We start from the raw sequence: 18,254 nt of genomic DNA, 5'->3' as shown, positions 1-18,254 counted from the left end.
TTTGCGTTCTGCCCCTCCATGGCTCTCACTTGGGTCTCAGTTCCCTCACTTTTGGGGATTTTAAATTTTCAGAATGTACAGAAAGATTACAATTTGATGTTTGACCTATACCTGAGAAGCTTTTTTGCCAGGAAAAGGGAGTTTCCATTGCATAAAATGGGATGGTAAGGCCAAGATTTCAGGAAAAAACATGGGTGAATATATTGAAACCATGACCCCTCTCAAGGCACAATCCATGAAACAACGTACTCCAACTTGCATACATTTAAAGGTGTAGGAAAAAAAATATTGGACTCTAGGGAACAGTAAAAATTGTGGGAATTGGATTATATGTCACATGCATGGACCCTGGGTTTATACATTTCAGGGAGAAGAATATCCATCATCCACGGTCTTTAGATCTTTGACTGTTAACAAAGATGTTTTCTCCATTTCAAGCCCGGATACAACTCTCCCTCTCCTCAGCAACTGAGTTGTAATGAAGGAGTGAGAACTCTGAAGCTCTGGAAGGAGAGTGTGCGAATGGGTGTTCCTGGCTCAAAAGTGAGTCTCTGGAAAAGCCACTGCAGAAACTGGCCAGTCTGGTAGAGGTAGTTAGCAAGTAAGCTATGGCATTTCCCAGTGACATCACCGGTAGTGTCTTCCCTGGAAATTCTCTTGTATCCAGGAGACACTAGAATGTTCTGTGATGTCAGCAGTGTTGTGGTGACACCAACTGCCTGAGCGATTTCCCTTCAGTTTCTAATGGGTTCCCGAGGAGGCATGTTCTCCAGGATCCTCAGTCTCTTTCGGAGGGACAATCATATCCATGCAGAGACCAGACCAAGGCAGAGGGAGGCCAGCCCTCCATCACGTTGGAGAAGAAGACGAATGGAAAGGTCCTGGAGGAGGTCAAGTGAGTACTGGGCAGGGCAAGGGGGATTCCTGGAGGAGGTTGGCTTGAGCTGGTCCTTCCAGGAGTAGGACGTATGATTTAGAGCCCCAGTCTTCCTAATGGCTGACCCAGACACAATTTCTGATCATTAGTTTGACAGAAAACCAAGAACTGTTATATGTCAAGGGGCTTTCCTTGGATCTCTTTAACATCATGGGCAGTGTCAAAGAATACCAGGATGAGCCTCTGTAAGAATAACAAAGTGTCTCTCTCAGGATCGGCTGTTGAAGCACTTCATTCTCAGCAGTGTCCTGTAGATTACGTGGGTAATAGATGCCAAGAGGGATACTCTCCTGGTCATATATCAAGGTCTCAGTCACTTTGTCCTTGAACACACAGACTAGGGATTCAAGATGTTAAGCAGCTTGGACTCAAGGACTTACCTGCCTCACATCAGACATTAGCTGAGAAGGTCCTCCAATTCTTCTTGTTTAGGCCAGCTTTAGAATTTCAGCGCCAGAGGAATGGCTTTAGGAGGTGTGGTCTATATCTATGATGGCATATGTCATCATATGGCTCTGATGGTGGGAACAGGGAACTAGCTGAGTTCAGCTTAGAGATAGCTTTCTTGCTCTGTCAGGGATTCACTGTATCTGTAGAACTGTTCATCCTCAGACTTCTGTTTAGAGTAAGCATAGTTTTTCTTGACACTGTGTCCACATATATGCCTGTTCACTGGTGTTTATCTACCTACAGAGTTTGATCAGAAGGCATCATCCCAACCCTCCACAACACCTGTTGAGGAGGAGAGAATGAAGCGTCTGGAGAACCTCAAAATTGCACTCCACAAGATGCAGAAGGAGAGAGATGAACTCAGGAGAATCCTGGCGGATTACCCGGGAAAGAATTTAAATGACAGGTAGTCACAATGCAAGTTCTGTTAAATCCACATGTCCTCACATCGCAGTAGGCTACAACTCCAGGGTGTCCTCATGGTCAAAAGCACTTTCCTGATTGTATCAGAATGTGAAGTTCAGATGGGAATGGGATGGTGGCACAGGCTATTTTAATTCCTACAAACGTAAATCATAGCCTGTGGCCTGATTGAATCACAGTCTGGGAGTGAGGGTAGTAGTGTGTGAGCTCTCATTGTGTGATTTAAGTAGCCTGGACAGGTGTTGGCTTGTGGGAATTTCTAGGTGCTCTGATTATGACCAATCATTGTTGTAATTGACGTGGAGGTGCTTTGGGTTCAATAGGTCCTGTGAAGAACTGGAGGGGCCCAATCCCACTTGGTGCCTCACAGTGTGTGACTGGACTGACAAGAGGGTATCATTGGTTTTCTCTGATTTTATTCATTGTATTTGGAGATAATGCCACATCCTTATATTTAATTGGCATTCTAATTGTATTTGAGAGAGAGAGAGAGAGAGAGAGAGAGAGAGTGTTTTGTGTGAGTTTGTGTGTGTGTGTATGCATGTGTGAGTGTGTTTGTGTGTATCACTTAAGATCTGGGTATTCTATGTACTGATTTGGCCTGAGAATTATCCTGTGTCAATTTCCATGGCATGATGATGATGAGGGTGAGAGCCTCACTGTGAGCAGTAGAACATTTCACATCTGCTCAGGTGGACGCACATGGGAATCTCCTGGTGCGTGTTATAAATTCTTTTCCCTGTAAATACTGTTCATGTTCCTTTGGGTTTTCATGTAGCAATAGATTCTATGATTGAGAATTGTTACCTAAGAACAGGACAATAGTCTTCATGGGCTTAAGTTGGAGCCTGGATCGTGGCACAGGGTCCTCAAATGTTCATGGCAAGCTAGTCTATTCCTTCAAACCCCCTCAGGGAGCTCAAGCAAATCAGCTCCCTCCTTTTGTTTGCTTGGACTGCTGTGTCCGTGTTCATAATAATAAACTTAATAAATACCAAATGGACCCAGTACCAAGAAGTAAGGGCTTGGCATGTCCTAGGCTGGGGTAGTTCAGGATTCAGTCTGAATTCATGTAATTCTTGAATCCTTCATTCATAATGTTATTTCATCCTTGGACCATGCCTTACCACAGGAACAACTTTGAGTCCGAGATGCTCACGATGCAGCACGAGGAAGTGATGACCGACATGAAGAAAATGAGCGAGCAGGTCAATAGAGCTTTGGTCAAATGTACACACCTCACACTGGAAAATGACTGGTACTGGTGAGTAACTTACAAGGTTGTGACCCCAGCACAGGGCACAGCATGTGTCAGCCCATTCTTATCTTTGAAGTAAAGTGAGGATCAGGCTTTATAGTGTTTAAAGCAGACCAGGAAGCCTGTGTCTAAGGAAGGCTCTAGGACACACAGGACACAGAAAGATTGGCCTCCAAGCGACATTCTAATAAAATGGACAAATAAGCACACATAGGGATTAAGTCCTCTTCTGAGAAAAACTTGAATCAATGGTGTCAGGTTTTTGAGAAGTGCCCTGAGTCTTCTGGAATGTGGCTCTTTTCTCCATTTGACCTGTCTCTAGGTCATGCTCCATGGCTACTGTGGACTTGGACTATAATCTGGGGCTCTCTTTGGATCAGGACCCAAGAAGGAGTAATGGACTTGGAGACGTGGGAGGAAGTTGGAGACTGGCTGGGAGTCACCATTTTTTCTTTGTGTCTCAGCCGCAGCTTCTGCCCCCTCCTAACTGAGTTGTTTGAGCTGAAGAACAATGCCCAGAGAGCACGGCATGAGAACAGGGAGCTTCTATGGGAACAGATTGCACTGGAAGAGTCCATTAAGGAAACAACAAGGATCTGTGGGGAAGCCAGTATGAAAATCCGTGTATCAAGCAGCCTCAGGTAGGATGAATGAAGCATCAAGGGCAGGTTCTCCTGATATCTAAGCATAAACCAAGTCAAACCAGTTTAACCTTCTCCAACTTATCCAGACACTCTCCTAGGTCTCATCCAGTTGTTCATCTCTTTGAACATTTACAAAACTTTCTGTGATGTTAGCTTCATGCAAGAAACTGGAGGATTGACAACCAAATCCTCCTGCTCAACTAGAAAATGCATTTCCTTAAGGGGGATCTGTTGATCACACACTGCACACTTACATGCCATTATGCTAGCGGGATGCCATGTGGTAGCCGTCTTTGTAGTGCACAGAACTGATTAGAGTTCAGTTCAATTGCCAAAAGAATGGTTCCCATTGTCAGTCATGATGGAGCTTGTGGACTTTCTCTCCTTTTCCCTGTACATTGAAAATGGTCCCTTCTGCCTGTCCAAATCGTGGTTTACAGTGACAGAGCTTGAGAAGCAGTTTGTCCGTCCTGTTTTATGTCAGTGTTTTAGTGTTCTTTCCTGTGGCTTATGTCCTGGAGCTGACTGGATGAACAGGGATGTAAGAAAGACTTCTCTCAGGGTGAGGGTTTGTGTGAGATATGTGAGGATAAGAGGGAAATTTTTCTCCAGCTCTCTCAACCTAGTGTGCCCAAGAAGTGCATTCCCTACACAGGTTTACTCTATAAGGGATGGAGAGCAATGTCTAAGCTCTCACTTGACACATTTCCTTTGCCTAATCTGTATTCAGCAACTGTTCTTCCAGCATGATGGCCTCCCCATTCTTTTCTGCTTCTCACTTATGATTTCTGTTTTCTCTCTCTCTCTCTCTCTCTCTCTCTCTCTCTCTCTCTCTCTCTCTCTCTCTCTCTCTCCCTCTCTCCATCTCTCTCTGACTCTGTGTGTGGGGGTGTTTTTTGTGTGTTTGTGGGTACATATATGTGTGATCATGTTTATGACTATGGTGCATATTGTACTTTGGAAGTTGTTTGTTTTAATTGTTTGTGATATGGGGGTCTTATATATGTAAGTGTGTGTATATGTGTGCTTTTTCACATGTGTGTGTGAAGTCATCAAGTTTCTGAACACAGACACATATATATATTTATATATATATTGTATAAGTCTATATGTGCATATTTAGAAACATGTAAAAGTATACACACACACACACACACACACACACACACACACACACACACACACCACAAACACTCTGAGAGAGAAAGAAGAAGAGAAAACATAATCTTTCCAATTACATTTTAAACTGTTCTTAATGGGGTCTTGATCACTATTCAAACTATTTACACTGGGAAAACTATTCATAAACATTGATATTACTTGGAGAAAACTTGAATAGGGTACAGGGATGTGAGGAGAGGCTGCTGTGTAAAATCTATATACCTCAGTGTAGAAACTGATGACTCAGAGCTCTTCTGCCTTCTTTGCTCTCGGTGTATAGTAACACTGGAAGGTCATGTGGCTTGTTGTGTCTTCTCAGCATCCTGGTTATGTTAATCGTTACCTGCCACCACTTTCTCTCCAGATTGGCCTAATTGGTTGAATATACCTTGGCTTTGGAGTTTGGCCTGGAATTTGTTAATTGAAAGATTAATTTGCTTAGAGTTGAATCTTCAGGCAGAAGATGTCCAGGAGTTATGCTGAGGTGAAATCACATCTTTGCCTCAGACAGAAACTTAGGCTCAAAATCGTCCAAAGCACTCACCCTGTGTTGTGTTGTGGCAATCTTAACCATTGTTATTCAAAATCATTTGATCTGAGTGAAAATCATCTGTAAGGAGGGTTTAGAACAGTGATGACCCTCAGACATTGCTGGAGGTGTCAAATGGGTAGCCCTGTGAGAAGCCATGTACAACTCTTGTGAAAGTTCAACCTTTTGACACAGCGATTCCAGAACAAGAAGTAGGTGTGAGCAGAGAAACTGTGGCACATTAGTGTTGTAGTGGTTCACCTCAGAGCAGCCATGCAGCAAAATTATCCAGATGTCCACCAGTCAGAAAGTGAAAAGGTACAATGTTGTCCAGCCCTTCCATGGACTGTGGCTGAGTTTGATTATACCTGCCAGCATTTGGCTTTGAATTAGCCTTATCTTACTGGAATTATATCTGATAGCATCCCAGTCCAAGTTTTACCTTGGATTGTGGTTATGGAGATTTCCTAGCTGTTTGTGCTGGTAGTTTGTTTCCCCTGTCAGGTACTGTATGGTAAAGGGACCTCATATTGGAAAATGCAGCTCACTTTGCATGCACTGGGAAACAGTGGGCCAGAGGACTGAAGAGGCTCACCTGCCCCCCCCCCCCCCAGTGCTCTGTTTCCTGAAATCAGCCTCCTGTGCACAGCCTTGTGACCTTGCTAAGCAGGCTTGGCTAACAGGCCTAGATGTCACATTTCTAATTTCTGATTTTCATGGGAATACACTTTATTGGCTGAGCTGTCTTTAGGCTATGCTCACTGTGTACTTACCCCACTCCAGGTTTTTTTTTTTTATGCCACAATAGTAGACTGGGTGAACCCTTCTATTACCATTAACTGGGAAACTAACCACATTCTGCAAAATACTCTGCTTGTATATGTGAACAAATATATTTGGGTGAGTTCAAAAGTGTGTATGTCTGGGTGTCTGTCTGTCTGTGTCTGTATACATGTATGTCTCCATGGACAATATAATCTTCTAATGACCAGGATGAGGAGAGAATGGAGGAAAGTCTGCAGGACCCCCTGAATCAGCAAAAACTGGTCACTGAGCAAAAGGCCTTGCCTGAGAAGATGCAGCATCATTTCAGTGTCAATGAGAGGATTTGAAAGCACAGGATGAGAGGACCCAAGTAGATTCCCTGTACTTATAAACTGTCTTATTGGGTGTGTGACTTTCTCCATAGTTCTCAGCACCTGTCAGCTAGGAGCAGCTCAGAATATTTTTCTTGTCCATTTTAAAAGAAATTCCGTCCATGAAGTGTATGTGATCCATAGAGATTCTGGATATTGTGTACTGATCCCTCCAGTCTGTGCTCTCTTGTATTATCTGAGCCCAGTGCCTTTAGGTCTCCCCACAAATAGTTTTACGATACACATAAACAAAGGAGTGGTATAGTTTATTTTCTGCATGAGTATCTCCTTTGGACTTCAATGCCTACCCTCGGCAAGATTTCCATGCAGCATATTCTTGCCAAGTATAATATCACTTCAGTGTGCATGTACTTCTTGAGATATTGTTTCTCTGGGTCTTTGCAGATATTGAGGTTGCCATGTGGACCCCAGGCATATTCCTGCACTGGAGGAATAATAATAGTCTTCATTTCAGTGATGGCCAGACTTCCAAGGCCTTCCTATTGTTTTCTAGTTTGTTCATATCTCTCCTCATCTGACATTGAGACATTGCTACATGATATTAAAATATAATGTATACGTATGATTGGAATTATCTGCTGTTCACTGTTTAATTTTTAGCAGTTTTAAAAGCTGGGAAAATATGCAGGCCTGTGGGATCTCTTACCCTTCTCTCTTGGGCATGAGAGAATGACCTCAGATGAAAGATCATCCTGGATTATCCTGCTGAATTGTGCTGCTGTGTATGGGATAAGTGACATGGCAGGTTCTCACCAGGCCTTTTCCACCCCTAGGTCTGAACACTGCAGCAGAAGCTTTCCCAGGGCACAGAGCAGGATTACAGCTCTCAGAGACAGAACTGTCCACCAGGAGCACTGAGGGTGCAAAGATTGACACCACCTCCCACATCTCAGTCCTTGTAACCATACCAATCTTGGGCTAAATTTGAAAGACCTTGAGATGTGGCCTGGAACACGCCTCACGTTTAACCTTTTGACGACTTGTCCATCAACAACCAACCACTCCGAGTGAGGCAGGTCTACATTCATCTTGAGGAGATTTTTACCATCTTACCTGCCGTTCTGCTGTGTTTGCAAGGCCAGCAACAGGCTGGAGTTATATGTTGAAGAATCAGCAGGAATTGAATGCTGACTAATTTACTTGTTATATTTGTTTTTAGTTTGAAGTTTGGTTTTATGCATTTGGTTTTATTTGTTTACGTTTGAAGTTTTGTTATTTATTTGTTAACTTTAGTTTTTTAATTAATATGCTATATTCTTAAGGCTATATACATTGAACTCATTGACTCCCCACTTTAAAATGTTCTCGAATAAATTAATTTTTGCCAATAAATAAAAATGTGACCTTTAACCCTTCACTCACAAGACCGTCCTGAGTCGTGTGTGGTTCTTCCTCCTGTAACAGCACAAGTGTAAGGCAACAGTGGTTTTCTGCAAGTCTCATGCAGCTTAGGCTTCACCATCAGTTCACAGCAGCCAGAGCTGCACAGGAAACTGTGCTCTTGATGTAGACAGTGTATCGTGCTCTGTGGATCCCACATACATGATGAAAATTATCCTTGCTTTATCCCTGTGCTCACAAATTTAGCTTCCTTTATAGTGACAAACAAAGGAGAAACACAAGTATTTCTCTAATACATTAGAGGAAATAAAAACATTCAGTATAGGAATATAAAAAGCGACCAGGACACACAGAGCTGTATGCCTCTGCATTCCTTATAATAAAGCATCGGTTATAACTGCACATTTATTGAATTCCAGCAATTTTGGAGGAACGATATTTTTAAATTTTTTATTAGGTATATTTCTTTACTTACATTTCAAACGTTATTCCCCTTCCTTATTTCCATCCTTAAGCCCCCATTCCCTTCCCTCTCCCTTCCCCATATGTGTATCCCCTATACATCCCCCTTATTGTTCACCACTATTCCCCTGCACTGCCCCTGGAACATTTTCTTTATTGTTCTGTTGGTTTGTTTGTTGTTATTCTTTTTCTCCCATTTTTATTAAATTGGGCATTTCTTATTTACATTTCAAATGTTATTCCTTTTCCTGGTTTCCTGTCCATCAGCCCCCTAACCCCTCCCCTTCCCGTTCTAAATGGGTGTCCCCTCCCTGTCCAACCCCCATTACTGCCCTCTCCAACATTCCCTACGCTGGGGGTTCAACCTTGGTAGTACCAAGGGCTTCTCCTTCCAGTGTTGCCCCAACAATGTTATTTACTGCTACCTACGCAGGGTCAGTCCATGTGTAGTCTTTGGGCAGTGGTTTGGTCCCTGGAAGCTCTGGTTGGTTCTTATGGGGTTGCAAGCCCCTTCAGCTCCTTCAGTCCTTTCCCTAGTTCCTCCAATGGGTGTCCCGTTCTCAGTTCAGTGGTTCGCTTCAGGCATTTGACTCTGTATTTGACATGTTCTGGCTGTGTCTTTCAGGAGAGAGCTATATCCGGTTCATGTCAGCATGCACTTCTTAGCTTCATCCATCTTATCTAGTTTTGGTGGATATATATCCATATCTATATCTATATCTATATCTATATCTATATCTATATCTATATCTATATCTATATCTATATCTATATATCTATATATCTATATATCTATATATCTATATATCTATATATCTATATATCTATATATCTATATATCTATATCTATATCTATATCTATATCTATCTATCTATCATCTATCTATCTATCTATCATCTATCTATCTATATGGACCACATGTGGGGCAGGCTCTGAATGGCCGTTCCTTCATTCTCTGCCCTAAAATTTTCCTCCCTATCCCCTCCTGTGAATATTTTTGTTCCCCCCTTAAAGAAGGAGTGAAGAATCCACATTTTCGTCATCCTTCTTGAGTTTCATGTGGTTTGTGCCTTAGATCTTGTGTATTTTGAGTATAACTAAGAGGCGAGGATGCAAAAGAATCAAATGGATAGCTTGAGGCCAGAGGTTAGTGGTGAACACCAGAGGGAAAGATCATTCTTCCAGAAAGAATTGGCAGGTTTCTGGTAACTCAGCTTTACCAGACTACTTGTCTTGGGTCCACAGAACTCTCTGAGTTGCCAACACCAAGGTATGTTACGCCTACATACACTGGACAGTGTAGAAGGAGATGTCAAAGCCAGATGTCACATTTACACCTATGTAAATAAAAAACAGAGATCATTTACCCAGAAAGGATTGCATACAGGTAGCCAACGCTAGGATAAATTATGGGAACCTGAATTAACTGACACATGGCCTCCTAGAGTCAGATAAAAGTACCTGCTTGTTTTTATTGATACCCTTTCTGGGTGAGTAGAAGCTCACTACATCGGACTGAAACTGATCATAGAGCAACTAGAAAGCTCTGCTAGGAACTTTCCTCCTAATTTTGCCACTGACTAGGAATGCTGTCCTATAATAGCCCAGCTCTCATGGCCAAAGCCTATGAATAACAGTCAAAGATGTATGAATAGTTTGGAGTCTTTGTTGTGCAGAATTCTGGGTAGGTGGAAATAATGAACAAGACATTAAAGGAGACACTAAGAAAACTCTCATTAGAGTCCAGGAAAGGTGGAAAGGCTCTTTTCTTATTTTGGGACTGCTGTACTCCATACAAGGAGGGATTGAACCCTATAATATTATGTTTAGAATACACGCCCCATTGCTTCTAAGTCTTAGAGATCAGAGGTTGGCAGAATTCTTCAACTATTTTATTCTTGAAATCCTGTCTGTCCAGTTCTCTGTAAAGTCTATTACTTTGACTATCAGAGAGACCCAGTGAACCTCTAAATCTATCTACAATATCCCCTATATTGGACCTGGTGGTAGTGGGCAACGAAAGGACAATGAAAGCAATTTGCAATGAACTTACGTGGCGATGTTTTACACTCTTACAGCTATGAGGTTAGGTGGAATTTTAACATGGATTCCTCACAACTAGGTCAAGAACGTAGAAGCCACAGATGACAATGCCAAATAGACTCCCTCCAGAACTTCTGGACCTATTAAAGTTGAGCTTTCACCTGACCTCAAGCCCTTCCACTCCCTGCCCAACCTCCTGGATCTTACATTTGGCATGAATACAGGATCATGGTCCAAACTCTAACACCCTCAGGCCTGTCCCTGGGACCTCAGGAAGGTGGACACTAGAGAAGTGACGTCTAATGGAACTGCAGAGGACCAATCTCCGTCCACGTTGTCCTTTGCTCACTGATATCTGGTTATTTTTTGGAGAAAGGATTTGGAAGTTTATCATTTGAAGTAGGTGCACAACATTTAAAGTTGTATATTCACTGTGTAACTGGATTAACTATGTTACCAAGATCATTGCAACAGAGGGATGCAAAACAGAGACTTTGTGAGTACACATCCATGAATATATGTAAAGAAAGACACCTTGGAAGGAATGCACAATAAGAAAATGAAATCCAATATCCAATAAATTAAAGGTCTGGAGGGAAATACTGACTTTTGGGAAACAGGAAAACCTAGGAAATGGGAATGTATGTCACAGGAATGGATCTGGGAATAAAATTATTATGCAGAAGAATGTCTTCCATCCCATGTCCCGTGATCTTTCTCCCCATGCCAAGCCCCTGACGCAATCTGCCCTTTCAGAGCATGTAACTACTAATGGAGCAAAGAGAAATCTCTAGCTTTAGAGGGAGGAGATATGGAAAGGGTTCCATTGTGTCACTGGAGAGCCTCCTGGAGATGGCACCTCAGAATCTGGTCACCATAAGGAAAGCTGGTTAGCAGGAGGCCCTGGCAGTTCCCAGTGACGTCATCCAAATGCTCTCCTGTATGGTGGCCTTCTAGAAAGAGTAGCGTAAACTGCAATAAAAGGATACACTTGAAAGTAAAACTTGGAGGAAATGCCCTGGCTTATCTACATTATCACTGTGAACTGTGACATTGCTCTCTTGGCTTCTGTGGCCCGACATGAGGGCTCTGAAGCTATGCTGCCTCCTGTGAACTGTGAATGAGCTTGTGTCACACGAAGCATGTGAATGGAGTGAAAAGACAGTAGGAGGACCTTGTGACACTGCCCTCCCAATGGAGACATGGAAGTGTTGACAATCACAGTGGGTGAGTCTCAAGCTGCACTTTGAGACCCAGCCAGGCTACGTTTCACCTGTCAGCTCACTTCCTGCACATCCACCACAGGCCAAGGGCAGGCTCAGATGAAGCTCTGTTGAAGACAGGTGCTGTCCCTTGTGAGCTGTGTCTCAGGGTATGCGGAAGACCATTCACCCTCCTGTGATGTGGGACATCAGAGTAGTAAGAGGCAGGCAAAGGGGACAGGTCTGTGTTTGTTCTTCTTGGCTACCATAACTACATCTTCCAGGCTAAGGATTTGCTCATGGAAGTCTGCTGTGTCACATGTGTAAAGGCCAAGCTGTCTGAAGTCTCAGTAACACAACTGGCTCCAGGCTGCTTTCTCAGTCACTGGGATTTACACGCAGTCCTTCATACCTTGTCTTCTAGATCCACAAATTCTTGTCTGGCTTCATATGGACAAGGTACTTTATATGTCTTCTTACTAATAGTATGCTTTATAAGTGTGCTTATCCAGGGTGTTTTGTTATATATTTTAAGACTATTTTGAGTAGAATATTTCCCTGATTTCTTTCCCATAGTTGGTTTTTGGTATACAGGAAAGATAATGAGTTTTGTGTGTTATTTTGCATTCTACTACTTTAATGAATGTATTTTCAGCTTTAAGAAACTTAATTTTTTAGAGACAAGTTGTCTCTATTTAGGATCACCTCTAACTAATTCATATTTGTCTTTGCATTTTAAGTATTTCAATCCACATTATTTCATTTTATATTTTCAGATGATTATGAGGGGAATTTTTCCCAGATTTTCTCATGGTATGATTTGGATTGGCATAAAGGAAGGCTAAGAAATTTTGTGTGTTCCCATTGTATTGTGCTTTTATGAATGTATTTATCAGTCTTAAGAGATGGTGATATTGGGGTTGGGGATTTAGCTCCGCGGTAGAGCGCTTGCCTAGCGAGCTGGGTTCGGTCCCCAGCTCCGAAAAAAAAGAAAAGGAAAAAAAAAAGAGAGATGGTGATACATTTTTTAGTTTTAAAAATAGTATCACGTCATCTGCAAATGAAAAGATTTTGACTTCTTCATTTTTCATTTGGGTTACCCAAGTTCACCACCCACCACTGATGCTTATTGTTATTTATTCCACTTTTCCTCTGGGTTTCTCTCTTGTCTCTTTTCATTGTTGCTACTCCCCCCACCCTTTGTCCATCCTTCCCTGCCTCTACCTAGGTCCTTCCATCCTTCTGCCTCCCATGATTATGTTCTTCCCCTTTTAAGTGGGTTCAAGCATCCACAATTTGGCCTTCTGACATGTTACCCTTCGTGTGATCAATGAATTGTATAGTGGGTCTTCTGAACTTTTGGGCTAACATCCATTTGTCACTAAATACATCCCATGTTATGTCTTTTTCGATCTCTGTTACTTCACTATTTTCCAGTTCCATCCCTTTGCCTACAAAGTTCTTGGTGTATTCATCTTTGATACCCGAGTACTGTTCCTCTATTTGAATAGAGCGCACTTTCTATATTAATTCCTCAGTTGAGTTGAGGTCTATCGTGGTTGTTTCCAGCATTTGACTAATATGAGTAAGGCTGCTATGAACATATTCATCCACACGTCCTTGTCATATGTGGATCAGGTGTGAGTATATGCGCTGAAGTGGGTGGTAAAGCTGGGTCTTCAGGTAAAGCTATTTGCATTGTTCCCATTATCCTCCACATTGATATCCAGAGTGGCTATACAGCTAGTAATCACACCAACAATGGAGGAGTGTTCCACTTTCTCTACATCCCAGCCCACTCTGCTGCTGCCTCAGTTTTCTATCTTAGCCATTCTGATTGGTGTAATGAAGGATCTCAGGTTCGTTTTGATTTTCCTTTTTCTGATAACTAAGGATGTTGAACATTTCTTGATGAGTTTCTCAGGCATTGAGATACCTCAGTTGAGAATTCTTGGTTTAGCTCTCTATCCCAGTTTAAAAGTCGGGTTATTTGGTTGTCTGGGAGTTTACCTTTTTGAGTATTTTGTTTATTTTTAATTTTGGCACACTCTCACATGTAGGGTTGGTAAAACTCTTCTCCGAATCTGTAGCTTGCTGATTTGTCCTATTGGCAGTGTCCTTTGCTTTAAAGAAAGTTTTCAGATTGTTGAGATTTCATACATTTACTGTTGATCTTAGAGCCTGACCCTTTGGTATTCTGTTCTGACAACTTTCTCCTGTGCAAATGTGTTCTAGGCCCTTTGTGACACTTTCCCTTCTATTAGCTTCTGCATGTTTGGTTTTATGTGGATTTCTTTGATTCACTTGGATTTGAACTTTGTAGAAAGAGATAGAAATGGATCAATTGGCACTCAACTACATGCAGACCACCAGTTAGGGTAGCATCATTTCTTAAAATGCTTTCTGTTATGTTCAAAGTCCTCAGTCATCAGGGAAATGCAAATCAAAACAACCCTGAGATTCCACCTCACACCAGTCAGAATGGCTGAGACCAAAAACTCAGGTGTTAGCAGATGCTGGTGAGAATGCAGAGAAAGAGGAACACTCCTCCACTGTTGGTAGGATTGCAAACTGGACAACCTCTCTGGAAGTCAGTCTGGAGTTTCTTCAAAAATTGAACATTGCACTGCCTGAGCACCCAGCTATACCTCTCCTGGGCAATACCCAAAAGATGCTCCAACATACAGCAAAAACACATGCTCCACTATGTTCATAGCAGCCGTATTCATAACAGCCAGAAGCTGGGAAAAACCCAGATGCCCTTCAACAGAGGAATGGATACAGAAAATGGGGTACATCTACACAGTGGAGTAGTACTCAGCTATTAGGAACAATGACTTCATGAAAATCTTACAGCAATGGAAGGAACTAGAAAATATGATCCTGAATGAGGTAACCTAATGACAAGAAAACCCACATCATATGCACTCACTGATAAGTGGACATTAGCCACAAATCTCAGATTACCCAAGATGCAATCCACAGACCACATGAAGCTCAAGAAGGATGACCAAAGTGTGGAAGCTTCAGTCCCTCTCAGAAGGGGGAACAAAAATACTCACAGGAGGAAGTGTGGAGATGAAGTCTGGAGCAGAGACTGAGGAAAGGCTACCCAGGGACTGCCCTAACTGGGGATCCAGTCTATATACATCCACCAACCTCAGACAATATTGGTGATGCCAAGAAGTGCGAGCTGACAGGTGCCTGATATAGCTGTCTTCTGAAAGGCACTGCCAGAGCATGACAAATACAGAGGCGAATGTTTGAAGTCAACCATTGAACTGAGAACAATGGAGGAGGCAGAGAAAGGATTGAAGGAGCTGAAGGCGTTTGCAACCCCATAACAACAATAATACCAACCAACTACAGCTCCAAGAGACTAAACCACCATTCAAATGGTACACATGGACAGACCCAGGGCTCCGGCAGCATGTGTAGAATAGGATTGACTTGTTGGGCATCAATGAGAGAAGAAGCCCTTGGTCCTGTGAAGGCTCTATGCCCCAGTGTAGGAGAATGTCAGGGCAGGGTGGCAGGAAGTGTTGGGTGGGGGGGAGAACACCCTCAGAGAAACAGGGTGAGGGGGATGGGGTAGGGGGATATGGGTGTGGAACAGAGAAAGGCTATAACATTTGAATGTAACTAAAAACAAATAAAGAATGAAAAAAATTAAAAGGCATAACAAATGCAAAAGATTGGGGTGCCATTCCATAGTCGTGATGTGTTTCTTCTGTGAGAACATACTGGTTGTCACTTCTCTATGACTGTCTTCTTATTTGAAAGTAAATAATGGGATCATCTGTGGAGTGGTTAGTAAGAAAAAAAGCATTGCCTAACATGAATAGGTCCCTCCAGAGCATATGCTTAATATTCTAGGTATAGAGCAATTAGCTGTGGAGGGGGGATTAAAAACAAAAACCAAACAAAAAACAAGAACGTCAACGATTAACATAAATTTTGAATCCTGGGATTAATGCGTGTGCTGACTTTGATCAGCTTTGTGGATGCTTCTAATAAACACACACGTCCTATCACAGTTCTAGCAGTCGCCAGCAGAGGGAGCTGTGAGGTAGTGTGTGCTTCTTCCTTTCCAAGACACCCCAGTGTGTGCTTCTTCCTTTCCAAGACACCCCATGGCCTCAGGCCTGCATCCAGTGAGCTGGAACTAAGAGCAGCCTGGTTGAAACTCCTGCTGCCATGGCAGATTCCGCAGGAACATTTTCCTTTGCCCACAAGGAGCCTGTGTGGAGGAGACCTCTTGGCGGGGTCCTCAAGGACTCTGCATGTCCTATTCTACAGGGAGAAGCCCAGATAGGTCTTTGAGAAAGGTCAGTGAGTTGTTGGGGGAAGTCTCTGATTGTGTGGCCGAGGGCCTGGAATGGCTGAGATAATGGCTGCTTCCCTGAGGGCAAAGGATAGACCTTCTAGGGCTCTGACCTCCTACTTTATATTTTCACCTGGTGGCTTATTATTCATATTTTCTTAATGGGATACGACTATGGTCTTGGTGAGCATCTTGTCTCTCTGATTCTCATTCAGTTCTTTGTTGTCACAGACTTTTTGAGCTTACTCCAGCCCCTGGGACTTATTCATACCTCCAAATTTCTCTGACTTTTGGGATTTCTAATATTTGTGGCAAACTGAGTGACAAAAGCAATGAATAGCCTGGTGTTCAGTGCATATGGATCTGTGGGTGTATAGATACCATAAGCCTCTAGGATACACTCTAGGAAAGCAGCAGTGTGCTCTTAGGTCCCCTGTGTGACCTCACTTAACTTTGCCAATTTGTGGGCTTCTATTCTGCTGCTCTCAGAAATGGAAACTCCTGGAATAGATGTATAGTGTCCCATTACCTTTGTCATTCTTAGGATATTAGTGGGAGTAAGTTTGATTGAAATATACTCTCAAGAACATTATCCAAATCAGTGCTTCTTGTGTGCTGTCTATATGAAGTACCAAGTTCACAGACAGATCTGCATGAACTTCCCAAAGCCAGCAAATTGGAGCATGAAGAAAGCCCAAGGCATCCATTACCAGCATCCTCAGCACCTGCCCCAGGACAGGGTAAATTGGCTTTGGTGGAAGAAGGGATCTACTGTGATAGCTGGCCCTCATACACCCAGAGAAGAATATACTAGGAGAGTTGGGGAAGGATTGTGGGAGAGAGTAACCGGGTGTCAGGGGGCAGTGAGCAGCTTGCAATGTGAATAAGTAAAATATGTATAAATAAAAAATAAAATAAAGTTCTTTAACAAAATGGGACACCGTGTAATGTTGTAGTAACTCTACTATGTTTACACTAGCTAACACTTTAACAACTAGAGTGACTAGACATGATAAAGTAGGATGCCTCTGTCACTTACAAATACTATTTACACAGCAAAGATAAATGCACGACTTGCAGCCCAAAGATCGATTGTTTCCAGCACATCTATGTGACTCTCCTTCCCTTTATCAGGACTCTGGAGGCCTCTGTTCATCCAGGTCTCACAGATCATCCAAAAGGCAGTCCCTTACCAGCTCTGGTCAAGTGCCCTTGTGCTCTTGGTAGACCTCTGCTCAGGCTGCAGAGGCACTGAAGGGCAGCCTTTTCCATGCGTGGGAAGCCATTATTTCAGCCTTTCCAGACTCTCTGCTACCCAACTGGAGACTTCTGCAGAGGCCTGTCAATCTCAAAACCAGAAGCTTGGGTAATCCAAAACCCTAGGATGCCATCCTGCACTCATGATGTGTTGATTACCTGAGACCATACACGTTAACTCTCTTCTTCATGCCTGTTTTCCTTCTTTGAAAGTAAATAATGTGATCATGTGTGGTGTGGGTGGTATGAGCAAAATCTTTACCATGAAGAATAGGGCCATGAAGAGTGTGGACTTAACATTCTAGGTACAGAGCAAATAGAGGGAATTACCAAAGAAAACAACAGGAATTCTAACAACAATTGCAAAAAAAAGAAGAGAAAAAAGAAAAAAAACTTTATGGGTGCTGGGATTAAAGGCATGTATCAACTCTGACCAGCATTGTAGGTATTTCCAATAAAATATTAAAAAACAAAAAAACCCGATTATTCTTTTAGCAAGTGCAGCAGAGAAGACTGTGAGAGATCATGTGCTGCTACCACCATGCTATGATTCTGTAGCAACAACTTCCTTGGTGATAGGAGCCTGTATGCAGCAGGCCCCTTGGTGGGACTGTCATCTCAAAAAAAGATGCTTCAGTCATCCAAAAGATTGGACTCCAGTATACTTCAGGCCAGGAAAGAAGCCAGCCACCAAGAGTGAAAGAACAAAGGAAAAATTACATTGGAAAAATATGTGCCTTATTTGGAAGAAATGACCCTAAACTTCTGAAGCATCCATCATCTCCACACCTCTGTTTTGAGCTTTGTATAGCGATGTTGTCCAACTCCAGGTGGGAGTCAGAGGCAAAGCCCTTCCCAGAGAAGACAGACGTGTTTTTGACTCTTATGTCTGTGAGGTTAGGAGGCGTCATAGCACAGATTGAGCTAACCTAGGAGAAGAACACAGAAGCCACAGATGACAATGCCAAATGGACTTTCCCCTGAACTTATGGACCCACTAAAATTGAGGTTTAACCTGACCTCAGGCCCTTCGACTCCCTGCCCATCCTGCTGATTCTTATGTTT

General features: G+C 42.7%; 1 protein-coding gene across 1 annotated transcript; it reads left to right on the top strand.

Annotated features, from left to right (window-relative positions):
• The first annotated feature begins 705 nt into the window (after window positions 1-705).
• LOC134481928 (disks large homolog 5-like) lies at window positions 706-7,926 on the top strand. The gene is made up of 5 exons (XM_063274744.1): window positions 706-895; window positions 1,631-1,793; window positions 2,943-3,074; window positions 3,533-3,709; window positions 7,333-7,926. The coding sequence occupies exons 1-5, from the start codon at window positions 745-747 to the stop codon at window positions 7,415-7,417; spliced, it is 708 nt and encodes a 235-aa protein (XP_063130814.1). The 5' UTR covers window positions 706-744; the 3' UTR covers window positions 7,418-7,926.
• Window positions 7,927-18,254: the final 10,328 nt, after the last annotated feature.

The sequence above is a fragment of the Rattus norvegicus genome, chromosome 15, assembly GCF_036323735.1.
Source record: "Rattus norvegicus strain BN/NHsdMcwi chromosome 15, GRCr8, whole genome shotgun sequence".
Lineage (NCBI taxonomy): Eukaryota > Metazoa > Chordata > Mammalia > Rodentia > Muridae > Rattus > Rattus norvegicus.
Note: the sequence above shows the minus strand (reverse complement) of the source record. Positions and strands in the feature narration are given on the sequence as shown.